Below are 14,048 nucleotides of genomic sequence, written 5' to 3'. Positions count from 1 at the left end.
CATGTTCAATGTCCATTTATTCAGAATCTACGTGTTTATACAAACTGTTAAGATAAAATTCATCTGATGAGACCTCAATACATTCATATCTACATAGAATAAATAATCTTACAGTTTGTACTGTACATTGCCATCAACACTGGGAAAGACCTTGTGATCTCTGAGACGGGCTGTACAAACATGGACCACGCATGTAATGTTGCAGTCATACCCAGTTACACTCACAGCGACACGGTTTGAAGCTGGCATGAGCTGTACAATTAAAAAGAATCTGTACATTATTGGATGAAAAGCTTTGTCTACAGTTTATACATGCTTATTGTAAGGCTTCTCAAGAATTAAGTCCCCTTTACTACAACTGTTCTGACTGATCCCTGTGTTCAAGTCTATGAGCCATGTCCAACCATCAACAGGAACATAAACACACCGAGACTGTCAGTTTTAAGGCTGTTTTTTTTTTTCTTCTTCTTCTTCTGCCTGAGCTCAGTTTCAACATTAATTTTTTTTTTTTTTTTTTTATCACTGCTGGATGCAGCTATTGTCAAGTCAAAGTAATGTCAAATGCTAAACAAAATGAACCACATTGAGACAAAGCAATGAGAAAAGAATGTGGATTGTAGCATTTAAATATCAATTAAATGTCCCATAGCTTCACTGAATAAAGCCCTTCATGTTAAGGCTTTAGTATGAATGAATGAATGAATGTATTACACTGAATGAAACTAAGACAACACCACTGAAACACTGCAGTCCACATGTACACCAGCCCTGACACTGGTTTATATCAATGTGTTACAATTTGGCATAATGAGGAGAGGCAACGGTAATGCTAACTGTAACAATCACTGCCTGATATCAAACAACTCTTACATAAGGGTCATATAGTATATACCATTAAACGATATATTATTGTCTGTTTGCACAAAACCCCTGGTCCCTCGACTGTCCATCATGTCCTCTGCACTCTAGTGTCTGTAAAACCAGAGTAAAAACTGGAGCAAAGCAAAGATTACATTTGTAGGATGGGTGTGGAAGCTAAAATGCTTTGCCCTTCTGTATATATATATACACGAATGAAGTACAAGGATGACACTTTGCAGCATAAACTTGTGTAGGGTAGATTTGTCAGTTATCGCTATGATATGAAGTACCACATCTTCTCACCAAGTTACTGTGTGTCCATTCTCAACAGAATTGCTTTTTCTTTATTGACTAGAAACGGCTAAACACATGTCAGCCACAGTGTCTTCTGTATTCCACCGCTGAGCAACACAACAAGAGCAGCTCACAGACACCATAAATAATGTTGTCACGGCAACATTTTTCACCTAACTTCAGCACTGCTTACCTCAATTTGTCAAACAACTTCGATATGTATATATGAGTATTGCAAAGTGGTTTGGAAAAAAAACCATAGGGCGTCAATCGACAATTGTAACTGTATTCAGTCAGATTGATCATCTAGTCTGCAAAAATATCCAAAGTCCTCAAACAGCTTGTTTGGTCTTAAGTTCCCAATTTGCAGCAGGTATTAAGACAGAGAGAATTTGGTATTTTTGATTAATTAATTAAATGATTTGACCATTATCCAATATCTTCTGACAATAAACTCATCAATCAACTAACAGTTTCCTCGAAATAAAAATAATAAATTACATACTATGACTTTTGTTTCAGTACATCTCCTCAAGCCCTTTCCATCATAGCTGATGACTTTAAGGTTAAGTAGACATGATGATGAACTCACTGCATCAGACCACAACAGGTTTAGACATTACATGGCTACAGCAGTCTGCAGACTGAGAGAGGATTCTGAAGCCTTCTTGGTAGAGCATTATTTTGTGTCTCAAGTCCCACTGTTCCTTTCCTGATGTATGGTCATGAGGTTACATGATGAACCTGTGGAGTCTGGAAAAACCGACTGTGTCTTTTCATAGAAAACTGAGGTAATGAACACAAAGCGCAAAGTGTGTGTGGGTGGGGTGGGTGTACAACCTCCATCACATGCTGTGGCAGCAGAACCATTTTGATTCATAAACACAGTGGAGGCCCACTCCCCTTTGTCCTTTTAATCAGCAGGAGGCCTACAGCCACATGAAATTATGTCCATCTTACTGTCACTGGGTGGCAGCCGCAAACTTAGTATCTGCAATACTCAATTCTAACGTCTGCCTCTGCTCCTCCCAAACCCTGTCTTCTTTGCACAAGTGCAAAAGTAAAATATATAAAAATGTAAACTATGAAATAAGGGACTGCTAAAACTAACTACTGTGGTGAAAATAGGCTCTGGTCAGATGTGGAATTTACTGTCCCATTGTATTGCATGTTGACAACAAGTGGGTGATGTGAAGACTACCGGCAGGACACAGGCGTGTCCCCAGCTGTCCACAGTCCTCCCCTGAGCACTTCAACAACACACTTCTCCAAACTAATTAATTTAACTGAATAATTCTGAAGGCAACCCTGCCCTCTCTTGCTAGCCATCACCTCTAGAGTTGTATTATAGTTGTTACAGTTTCCAAACTGTTGGACCTTGATAACTGTCAGAGGTAGGGTAGTGCTCTCAGTTGCTGACAGTGGTCTCTGGGTCAGCGGCGGCTGCGGGGATGCGAGGCATCTTCTTGGCAGGACTGGGGATATGCTGGAGGAGGAAAACAGACCAGGCCGTCAACATCATGAACCAATTGTTGGCTTCTAAACATTCATGTCTTGATCTTGACTGTGTAAAAAGATGAATTCCTGAATAGGAAATTTGAAGCTCATTGTGGATCTGGTCTTTGCTATTTTGGCATACCTGCTTGACTCCTAACTCTCAGCTAAGCTAAAAAAAATGGTCAAAGAGTTTGAGTGGAGTTGAAGTGGGCTGATTGCTTCTGGACTGAGTGTCATGTGTACAAAAAACTCTCTTCTTTTTTTAAATGAAGTTGCTGTTTATTCAATGTTATTATACTTTAGCTTAGAATAAAATAGACTTTCCTTGTGCCCCATTTATGTCTATTATTTTCCTACCTGCCATGCCTTGCCATCAATACACAAGCAAACACTGAAGATCACTGTGTGTCAAGCATTTAAACAAACAGTACTGACAAGTCTGGAAGGAATGCACACTTCTGCAAATTAAGGCAGGATATGGTTTGAGATGTCTCAATGCTGCTGCTGTAAATTCCCAAACGGTGACCTGTACTTCCCTCTAACCGCGGATAAACCCTGACCTCACTGTGACATTTGCATGCATCTGAGGCTGGATTTTATTTCTGTTTTCCCTGCACAGTCTTTATATTTTTATGATCAGTACCTGTTTTAATTCACCCTACCATCCTTCATCTTCACTTATGCTCTTGGTAGATTCAGCATAATGTACAATTCGCCTGCAATCATTCTCTCGGAACGGCGCCGTCATATTTGCATATCTGTTTGAGATGAGGAGCTCTGACGGACGCACAGTTTTCCTTTGACGATTATTTGGGAGTCACTTTGCAGTCTGTTTTTAGTCGGTGCTAATGACACTCAGCAATTTCTCCTTTCAGATGTTTCACAGTAAAAACTATAAGCTCAAAATGCATTATCCCTGCACTCTCTGCCAAGCTTTAAATATCAAACACACACACAGTAAGACATTTCTCTGACAGAGTTTCACCAATTTTCCACATCAGCAGGTGTTGATGAAGCCTTTATTGTCCCCAGAGGGAGCTGTTTGAGGCCTGATAAATGTCCTCAATCGATGCCACTTGAGTTACTGAGCTATTATTCTAGTCTCTTAGTTGCATTACATCCTTTACCTCAGTGGCAGTGCTTGAGCGAACAAGTTCTGGCTCTGCTGAGAGGTCATCATGCAGAGGTCTGCGGGCGTATTCCCTGCGGTGTTTGTCATCCACTCGTGTCAAGTACCATGTGCCTGGAAACAGTTCCTCCACTGAGCCTCGAGGGACATAGCTGGCTGTATGGACAGAAAGAAAAGAAAAAAAAAAAATAAGTCATAGCAATTGGTGAGACATGCGTAGTCTGTATATGAGCAAGTAGTTTTGATTCTTGGGTTCACAGTTGTGATCCACTCCATTTATCTTGTTTTTTTCTGGTTAACACTCTTCTGTAAAAGAAAAAGGGCAGGGAGTACAAGAATGGCCCCAGATGTCCTTATAACCTCTCTGCATTACACAGTAAACTCAATAGCAGTAACACTTCCACCACTGGGATAAGAGTGATTGTCAGGGAAGTGAAACTATGTGGTTATGGTCAACACAACAGAAGTGCAACATCCATGGATTTGAAGCCAGACAGGCACACGTGTTGCATACTGCTCGCTTCTCTCCTCCTTGACCTCTACACATACACTATCCTATCTAATTAAAAGGTAAAAATAATATCTAAAAAGACATTGGCGGTCCACTTTAACATGAACTGAAAAGGACATCCCTGGTATTTTACTGGCTGGAATTGATTGAGCAAGTATTGTCCACTATTGCAGTGGACAACGAATATGACTGCATCAGCCCTGTATTATCTCACATCCGCAAAGCTGTCTCAATTTGTGAGTCACTGTCAAGTTGCTTCTCTATGATTTAGGGATCAACAGATGTATTCATCACTCCCCCCAAACAATGCATGCATTCAGTAAATGAAAGCACACAAAGAAACTGAACACTAAGTCGAAAGAGAGCTTCTTGGTAGACGTCCATAAATAACGAATTATAATAGCTCCCACAGAACCAGACACAAGCAGCGGTGAAATCAGGTCATACCTAAGTGGTGCGTCTCCTCTCTCAGCTTCATATTCTCAGAGAAGACGGCAGGAGAAACCTTGTTCCTCGAGTCCAGTCTGGCCTTCAGGTCACTCAGGCTGGACACAAGTTTGTCCAGACTAGATCCTGACGCAAACAATCAACAGATCACATGTAACAACACATACCTTTCTACAATTTTATAATGACTGCACATTCTAATTTTATTCGCGCCACACGTGTAAACTAAAGAGTGTCTGACTTACCGGGGGTATGGTCCTGTGTGACTCTGAGGGAATACAGAGTTGCAGCAAATCCTGAACCGTATGAGAAAACTCCAATCCTCTGTCCTGCTAGCTGTGACGATGTTTTTCTACAATAATGACACAAAACAGATTCTCCTTACACACTGACTTGGAATGAGCCTTGCCAAGATCTTGGAGCCCATTTTCATCCAAAATTAACATATTCAAATATCTGGATTTGGATTTCTTTGGCATCCATGGGTGTAAAGTTATTGAGATGCATTCCCATTATCCCAACTGTCTGTAATTTGATCCAGTCGTCTGTTAGGATGGGTTGAACATATGAAGAAACTAGTTGCATGCCAGATCAAGCCTCTCTTCACTTTTTTTGTCCCCCTTTTTTTCTCTGTGTGAAAAACTTTAAACCATGCGTTACAGTGCAAAACATTTAGGTACATTAGATGTTTAGATTGTTAATCCTTGAATTGTACATTATGCTTGTTGTTTCATGTTAATCTGTAGCCCTGGAATGAGAGGAAGACGACTGCTGCCTACAGTTCCAATTCATTCCAGTGCATTCACACTGAAAGCTTTTCAGGAGCACAAAATTTACAGTAGTCAATTTTTCAGCAGAAGCATTTTGTCCTTTCTTTGCTTCAAGTCTTTACCAAATACATAAATGTGTTGTTTTAATGACTGATTTTGTTTATCCAGGTGATTGTTATTAGGTCTGTCTTCCCACACATTAGGCACATCATTGTTATGTTAGGATACAGCACATGAATTAATGCAAGCCAGAAAAACTCTCAGACGTACTGTGCAATGAGTGATGCCAGGCAGCCGTAGACCGACGGGGTGTACATGTTTCCGTTCTGGTTGGAGACCAGCAGGGAGAGCTTGGTCTTCCTCTCAAACAGATCTCCACTGGCCTTCATGAAGGCCTTCTCCACATCCCGGTCAAAGTAGGTCTCTTCTGGCCGTACATCTCTGCCAAGAACACACATGCCATGAGCAACAGAATCATCAAAGTGTTTCTATATCATCTTTGAGTTGGAGTTGTGCTTCAACAAATTAAATCGAGGGTTTAGCAAGTTAAAAATGTAAATGATGGAGCAATTAAATATGACTAATGGACATTTTATATTAAAAATCAAAACATTTCTGATGAAATAAATGAATAGTCGAGGTGATGAAGGTGAGAGGGGAAGAAGAATATTTTATGGAAAGACCAAAGCCCTGTGTGCTGTCCAGCTGTTTTATTTAGAGTGTACCTGAAGGCGTCAAGGCCAGTGAACGGTCCCGTCTCAGTGTCGGGGCTGGGATGGACCAGGAAGTCATTCAGCATCAGTCTAGCCAATGACTTCTGTACCAGTTTGCAGTAGGGAGAATGGAAGACTAAAAAGCCAAAGTCCTCCAGGCTGAAACGCTTCTCTGAACCCTCTGTCAGGAAAAAAAAAAGAAGGATTTTTATCATCCAAGCTGAGAAAACAGAGTGATTACTATACTGAATGACTGTTACTTTCTTTGTCTGCTCTGGCTACAAGTGCAGTGAGAACACTTTACACCAACGTTGTCTTCCCCTGCTTTATCTGTACACAACTCTCTTGTTGATATGTTTTATCCCAACTCTGCACCACGGACACTTCCTTATGAAGAGTCAAGGACATATCAGCATGGGAAATAACAAGCTTGTGGTGACTACGCACTGTTATGGAAACACATGCATGGAGAACAGAGCTAGAAATTGTCAAGAGCTTGAAAAACATTGCTTGTATCTACTTTATAATGCGTCTTTAATAGCCGTCTTGCTCTCAGACATTATACATATTGACTCATCAGGTTAAAGGGCTCATCTTATTAAACTACTTCATGGTCACTGAACTTAAGTAAACTTCTTAGCTGAGCAAGCAGTTAACATGCTAAACCTTGTTAAGTAATTAGGCTATTATCCAGCCAGCATCTTAACTACACTCCCCTCCACTGAAAGAAGAGACAGCACCTTTACAACAAGAAGGCACAACCTTAATTAATATGTGTCTGATCATGACTCTGGGCTCAAAATGACCCAATAAATTTGATTAATTTAAAAGAAACAGAGCTCCTGTACTATCGCAACAAAGCAGACAAAGATGCACGAGACTATAAACTATTTTTATTTAGTTAGTTATTTATGCAAGTTAACTCCAGCGCAGTCATCTTTCAAAATGATAATACCTTTATTTTGAAATTTAAATGTATTTACCTACATCACCAGTTAAATATTTCAACAACTGTGTTTTTGAATGCAGGAAAGAAGAAGGGGAAATATGTTTACATGTATTTTTTATGTCTCTTGTAGTAACAGCCTCTCTGGTGCAGTGCTGATACTCGGGGAAAGCTAATATTGTCAGTACTTTATGCATTTTCTTCCCTCTAGAGTCGGTTTAAGTTTAACAACTATAATATTACAAAATTATATAGCAGTTGTTCCTAACTTTTGCTGACAGAACACAATTGTGTGTTCAGAAACACCTGCACATGAAGAGCTCATGTTTTTCTAACCCACCTCTTTGCCACTGTGCATGGATCTTGTTGCGATACACAGAATAGCAGCGGTCCAAGGCACTTAGATAGCACTCTATTGACAGTTTGCCGTCCACCACAGGGTATTCAGACACCATGTCTGGCTTGTAGAAGTCATACGCATGCTGCATGTGTGTTCCCCGCAGACCTGCATCATTACAAAAAATAAATAAATAAATAAATAAATAAAAAATACATTAAACACAATAACTTACTTAAACAAAAAAAAAGGACAAATCACAGAAAACAGACAGAATCAGAACGTCTGATGCCTATAGCTCACAGAGTTCAGATCAGTGCTGACTGCTTAAGATTAAAGATTCAGGGACTTAGAGCAAAAGTTCAGACAACGGGGGCTGCTAATTAAGTCAATCACTGAAGAGTGCTGCCTGTCAAACCAAACACAACAAACAAAGTCATAGGTACACTCACCTCGCTCAAATGCCAGAGGAGCATTAGGCCCGACCAGCATGGCCACTGCCCCAGCACCACCCGTAGGTCGGGCGCTTCCTGAGGCATAGACAGCAATGTCGCCCGCCACCACCAAAGCATAGCGCCCTGCAGAGGGGAAATATGATACGGATTACATAAAGACTGAGTTTTGAAATATTCAGAATCATCACTGAGAGACGTCACACAACACAGTCGCAAAAACACACTATGATGAGTCGTTTGTTAAAATGAATAAGGTTGATAAAGAGTATCTATTTTTTAAAAGACATTATCTTATCAGTCGGGCTCCAGTCAGGCTCTTTAGGCCATTTGAGAAAATAAGCAATTATCCAGTATAGGAAACAAGTAATGGAAGCTATAAACACACATAAAACAGAAACTCACCGTCCCATGAGCTGGACTCAACCCAGTTGACAGCATTGAACAGTGCAGCTGTGCCACCGTAGCAGGCATTTGTGGTGTCAATGCCCTCCACATCTGTGTTGCCGGAGTCCTCAAACAGCTGCATGATGACCGTTTTGACAGACTTGGATTTGTCTATAAGGGTCTCTGTGCCAACCTCCAGTCGACCAATGCTGTCGTAGGACAAGCCATTCTTCTCCATCAGCCTCTGGACCACGGTCAGACACAGGGAGTTGATGTCCTCGCGGTCTGAGCAGAAGCCCATGCGAGCTTGGCCGAGGCCCACGGTGTATTTCCCAGCTGCAACACCGTCATACTGCTCCAGCTCAGTCTGATCCACATACTGGGATGGGAAGTACAGTTCCATGGCAATGATACCCACATCTTTGGGCCATGGTCCCAAGCAACTAATTGGGGCTGAGCCAGGCATCCTGAAAGGTTGAGAAGGTTCAACATTACGTTAATTTGACTGAATTACATCAATATATTAGTCTTGAAATATATACATTTTGAAATTTCCACAATAAGTGAGCTAACAGTTGACTACAGATGTTAGAATAGGTTGACAGGTACATCGAGAAATAGCTGTACACAAAGTCCCTTAATGCACAGGCCACACAGTGAAGCAGGTCAAAGTGCATCCAAACCATTATCTTCATCACTTCATGTTATACACCAGCTATGATAAGAGCGCATCAAAAAGGACAACAACAACAACACGTGACAACAACTAGTTTTCTTAGGCTGTGCGACAATGCAGCTTCAGTGCAGTTTAAGTAACATTAGACATGAGCCATAGTTTGTGCCGTCATACATCTGATAGCTTGGAAAACTAATAGCTAGCGTTATTCAGCTAAACTGAAGTTAGCCATCCAGCAAGGTTACTAAGAACATTTACCGGCTAGGCAGCATGCTAGCATGTTAGCTAAGAGCGCAGCGGTTACATTATTATTATGTTTATACCCCAAACAAGTTGCTTATCAACATATGAAACAACTGACACAAAATATAGCTTTATATATGGATATAGACTACACTGAAAGCCGCTAACGCTAACAGGTATGATCAGGACATTTTCAGGACTAACGTACGCTAGGTTAGCTTAACGTGAAATGTGTGATGCCGAACGATGTCAGCGGTAAATAGTAACTGCACACTGTTATACTGGGTTTTCTACGTACCTAAACTGCTACATAAACGGGTTGTTTTGAAGGTAGGTACCAGCTAAGGATGGGGGAACAAAAACTGGGTGAAAGGGCAGTGGGATTTCCTGGAACTTAAGTAGTTTGCGGCCAGGGGTGAACGGCTGGACACACTGACGGGACAGTTATATATGAAAAATACTGGTTTGTTCAATAAAAACACCGTGTGGCCGCAGTTTTAAAAAAAAAAAAAAAAAAAAAAAAAAAAGACAAGGCTAGAAAAAAAAATATATATATATATTCAGGACGACAAATTTGATAGATAACACGAATTTGCTTCCAGACAATTTGCTATCCGGAAGAATATAACCGACGGACCTGCTATATGTTGACCTACAACAACTTAACTGGCTTGTGTGTTAAGTAGTTTTACTAACTACTGAGTCACTGACATGCTAGTTAAGATTCTGACTCCATATTGCTGGTGTTAATATTCCACAAAGTTGACTAACAGCACAAATTTAAACTGTCATCTGAAGATGTGACAGACGCATAATGCTTTTTTTCGTTATGCTTTTTCTTTTTTAGAATTTACCATATGACGCGACAGGCTGTACTTACAGCTCCTCACCTGTGTATGAAGTCAACTCCAGCGGAGAAGGGGATTTATTCCAGTGATGTTTGTATCCTACTCAGTACCCTCTGACAGGCAGTCGTGTATTTATATATGACGATGACAGGGCGACGTACACCATGCACTACGGCACCTGGCTTCCTGTCCAATCGCAGCCCACGGACACCATGCGCCACGAGCGCCGCAGCCTTCTGGCCAATCGGAGACTGGAGACGGAAACCACGCGCCAGGGCCCTACACACCGTCCAATTATGTGACTTGTACGATGTCTGGTGAGAGAGAAGGAGCCAATCACACCGTGAATGTAATTCCTGGCGCGGTAGACACATTACTGGGCAGCACCAGCGCCTGTAGCACAGAGCAGCGTGTCCATGGCAACGTGGATACTTTCACCGATACGGTCTTTGCACTTTCCTGGTTTTCGTACTAATTTCATATCGTTGACCACCAATGCTCAGGTACATACTGCATATACTAATTTAATTTCAGTATATATAATTGTAAAACCGTATAATTTAATGAATAAGAAACATAAGTTACGCGCATTTACTTCGGGAGTCCTTTTTATGCCCCCGCAAAGTAAAATTTAATTAACTAATTAATAATATAAAAATATAATCAAAACATTCAAAGTAAGTTCTTTAAGAGTTTTATATAATATTATTTTACCCATATTATCTTCCACTTTGGGATTCCAATGAAGTAATGTGCAAAATGTAATGCTGCAGTAGGTAATTTGATGTGCAACATTACATTAAAAAGAAATCAAACAAAAAAAAAAAACACGTTGTTTAGTGTGTATCATGTGTGCGACAAAAATATGCAGTCCAACTTGTAACTGCAGCTTTCAGATACAATGGAGTGGAGTAAAAATGTTCTAGAATATTTCAATCACTCCAACTTCAAGGCCATTATTTATTTCTATCAACTGATAACACGACTACAAGGTCAGAGTGAACAACCTCAGACTTTGTGTGAAGAGATGATTGGTCGAATGTGGAAATTCAATAAAACACCCTCACCCCATAAGCAGGCCATAGTAAAGTTTTAAATATTAACAGCAAAACGTCACATTTTTACTTGTGCCTGATCTGAATTCTGAGTTAGAGAGTGAAGAACAGTCCTTAAGCAATGAGTCAGTAAACGCATCTGCTCTAAAAATGATAAATTCTATACTAATAGAATTTAAGCCATATGGAGAGAAAGTTCCGTACAGTTGTTCTGCCTCCTTACCTTTTATATATCTCCAAATAAACCTATTTCTTATTCTGTAATGGCCAGTAATTATATTTTAATTATAATTGTATTTGTGGGCGGCTTTCAAAGCACTCAAGGTCACCTTACATAACACAGCAATGCATAAAACATAAGAATAAAACGTACAATGCAATATCATAAAAGCAGATTTAAAAGTACATAGAAATGAGATAAGAGGGGAAGCAGGTGAAATGAGTGGTGACAAAATGATTGTTTTTCATTATCTGTAAGGTACAAGTCAATCCTGTCCAGAGTCTCCCCAGATAAGAGGAAGGAGATTGTTGTGCTGCCAGTCAAGGCTCAACACATTAAGGAGACTATTCATGAAGCAGTGAAACTACCAAACGGCAACACCTTAGTTTTTAAAAAGGGGAGCAGCAACAAAGAAATGTCATCGCAAATGTTGTTTGGGCAGTATGAATTCAATCATCTGTACTGTGGAATGACGAGATTAACAAATCCACCGCAGTATGCCCTACGCTCTGTCTCATTGGCAAATAAAGAGAAATACACACCCACCAGCTTTGTGTGTTCCTCAGTCATGTCTGATTCACCAGTTATGCAGTTGTACAACAACAACAGCCTAAATGGGTCGTAGGTTCATGCCAGTTTTAGATGTTTCTTAGACAAATAAACAAGCTTCATAAAATTGTCATCTGCCTTAACACATGAATGCACAGAGTTTCTGTTTTCTTCCACTATTGTCATAGATCAGTCTTAAACAGTTTAATACTAAGTGAAGATAAAAAGCCAAAGAAAATGGTTTGTGTTGTATAAGTCAGAGTAGTAAGAGTTGGGGTTGATCACAAGATTAGCAGCCAAATTTAAACCATTTGTAACCGTGACCTCAGAATCCAATGCTGCGTAATTAAACTCACATTTTAATATGTCAGTGTTGTCTGTCGCATGAGCTTCAAACCAGAATAAAAACATTTCAAGACTGCACTGAGGCCAGTAATATCACTCATTTTAAATTAATATAAGTCAGGCAGACAAGCTTTAAGAGTGTCTCTTCAAAACTTCCCGCCACCGTTGATCCAAAACTGTTGCTGACGTCACTTTGAGCTGCACCACATCTTATCTTGTTAAAGAATCCCATTAAAAGTGACCTTATTCTTAAGGGGGCTTTTCCAGTCTTTCTTAAGATTAGTTTCAAGAGGACCCTGACACCATGGAATAGATTAGCATGAAGCCATCTCTCTGCCAATAGTAACACACTAAGTGGTTTCATCGAACGTCCGAGGCAAATCGCAAAGTTTTTGGTGGCTTTCAAAACAACCGTGTCAGTATAGGAAAATATAAGCAGTTCAGTTATTTTATGATGGATAAAGTGCACTGGATGAGTGCTGTTACGCTATATGTTTGCCTTGTACTGTTAACCTGTTTGTTTTTGCAGAGGCTAGACAAAGAGATGACTAAAAGACTCGAGTCTCACAAGCACAAGCATGAAAAGTAAATTTGGACTCCCCTTAGGTTATGGGCTGTAATATACTGTACATAGTGGCCATATACAGAGAGAGTTTCACAGTTGAAGGCCTAAAAAACCACCATGAAGAACATTTAGGGGGCTGATCCAGCAATAAAGAAGCCCTTTTTGCAGTAATTGTGATGCATGCATACTGGTGCCATTGCTGAAATCGGTACAATACAAGCTTTTAGAAGAGTGCCTTGTGTTTTTCTTTTCAAACCTCCTATGTTCTCTACCCAAGAGCACCTTCATTATGCTTGCTTAAACTTCAGGTCTTAGATTTTTTTTTAGGTCCTGCTCCTAAACTCATGGTTCCTGCCTGGCATAGACGGGTTTTAGTTTTAGTAAAACACCAGTTTTAGCTTCCGTCCATTAGCTTTATGTCCATGTCAGGACACTTCTAATAAGTTCTAATTGCTTTGTCTCTTCAGACCTGTCTGACCAATGGCCAACCTGGGACAGCAGAGGTTTTCCTGGAGAGAATTAGTGTTAATTATAGTGCATATTTTCAGGTCCTTGGGCTCAAGAAAAGGAGAGGCAAAAAGCCGTCCAAAGGTTGACCCCTGGGAACTCTGTAGGGCAGACATGAAGCTGTCAAATTCCGTGCTAGTCCACCAGATGACTGGCATTATGGAGGTTAGGAAAGAAATCATACAAACTAAACTGCCCATCATTTATGTTCTTTTTCAAACTGCATTTTACTACATTCCTGTTGACTTTGGGTAAGCAACTGACATGTCATGATTCGGACTGTAAGGAGAGGAGCTAACTTTCTCAGGCTGAAGGTTTCCCAAAGAGAAAGAGCTCAGGAGGCGGTTGGAAGTAGCTGGAAGAAGGGAAGGTCATTCTGTCACTGGTTCTCTGGCGTTGAGCCGTTCAAGCCTGTGGACTTTCACAAGTCAGGTCAGACTGACAGGATTAGAAATGGAGTTAAACCATTTGTCTTCAGTATGCCCCACTCATCGCAAAAAGACTGTAGCACTAGGCTTTGAGGATTAATTACCTAGTCAATACCACGCTGTTCTCTGTGAGATTTTTGGGAGAATCAGTGATGTGTTGTGCGTTACAGTGTGAGATACTTTAACATGTCCAAGTTTTTCTTCTTCCACAGCAGGCAGTGGGAACAGGACAACACAAGCGTGTCAATGAACTGTTCTGCACACCTTT

General features: G+C 40.5%; 1 protein-coding gene across 2 annotated transcripts; it reads right to left on the bottom strand.

Moving 5' to 3' along the window:
• Window positions 1–10,611, bottom strand: hmgcs1 (3-hydroxy-3-methylglutaryl-CoA synthase 1 (soluble)). 2 transcript variants are annotated; one of them, XM_084572266.1, is made up of 10 exons: window positions 10,144–10,611; window positions 8,363–8,811; window positions 7,958–8,083; window positions 7,509–7,673; window positions 6,235–6,403; window positions 5,780–5,950; window positions 4,985–5,091; window positions 4,740–4,865; window positions 3,780–3,937; window positions 1–2,641 (listed from the first exon to the last, which is right to left on the bottom strand). In XM_084572266.1, the coding sequence occupies exons 2-10, from the start codon at window positions 8,808–8,810 to the stop codon at window positions 2,564–2,566; spliced, it is 1,548 nt and encodes a 515-aa protein (XP_084428392.1). In that variant the 5' UTR covers window position 8,811; window positions 10,144–10,611; the 3' UTR covers window positions 1–2,563. The 2 variants fall into 2 exon arrangements, with proteins under 2 accessions (XP_084428392.1, XP_084428391.1); XM_084572265.1 differs by having other exon boundaries at window positions 10,154–10,611.
• Between the last annotated feature and the right edge of the window lie 3,437 nt (window positions 10,612–14,048).

The sequence above is a fragment of the Chelon labrosus genome (assembly GCF_963514085.1).
Source record: "Chelon labrosus genome assembly, chromosome: 22".
NCBI classification, from domain to species: Eukaryota; Metazoa; Chordata; class Actinopteri; order Mugiliformes; family Mugilidae; genus Chelon; species Chelon labrosus.
Note: the sequence above shows the minus strand (reverse complement) of the source record. Positions and strands in the feature narration are given on the sequence as shown.

Coding starts and splice junctions, on each gene's coding strand:
- hmgcs1 (XM_084572266.1), bottom strand. CDS start 8,810: ATGCCTGGCTCAGCCCCAATTAGTTGCTTGGGACCATGGCCCAAAGAT. Junction 5,092..5,779: donor CTGGCATCACTCATTGCACA/GTACGTCTGAGA, acceptor TCATTATTGTAG/AAAAACATCGTCACAGCTAG. Junction 2,642..3,779: donor GCTCAAGCACTGCCACTGAG/GTAAAGGATGTA, acceptor TTCCTCCTCCAG/CATATCCCCAGTCCTGCCAA.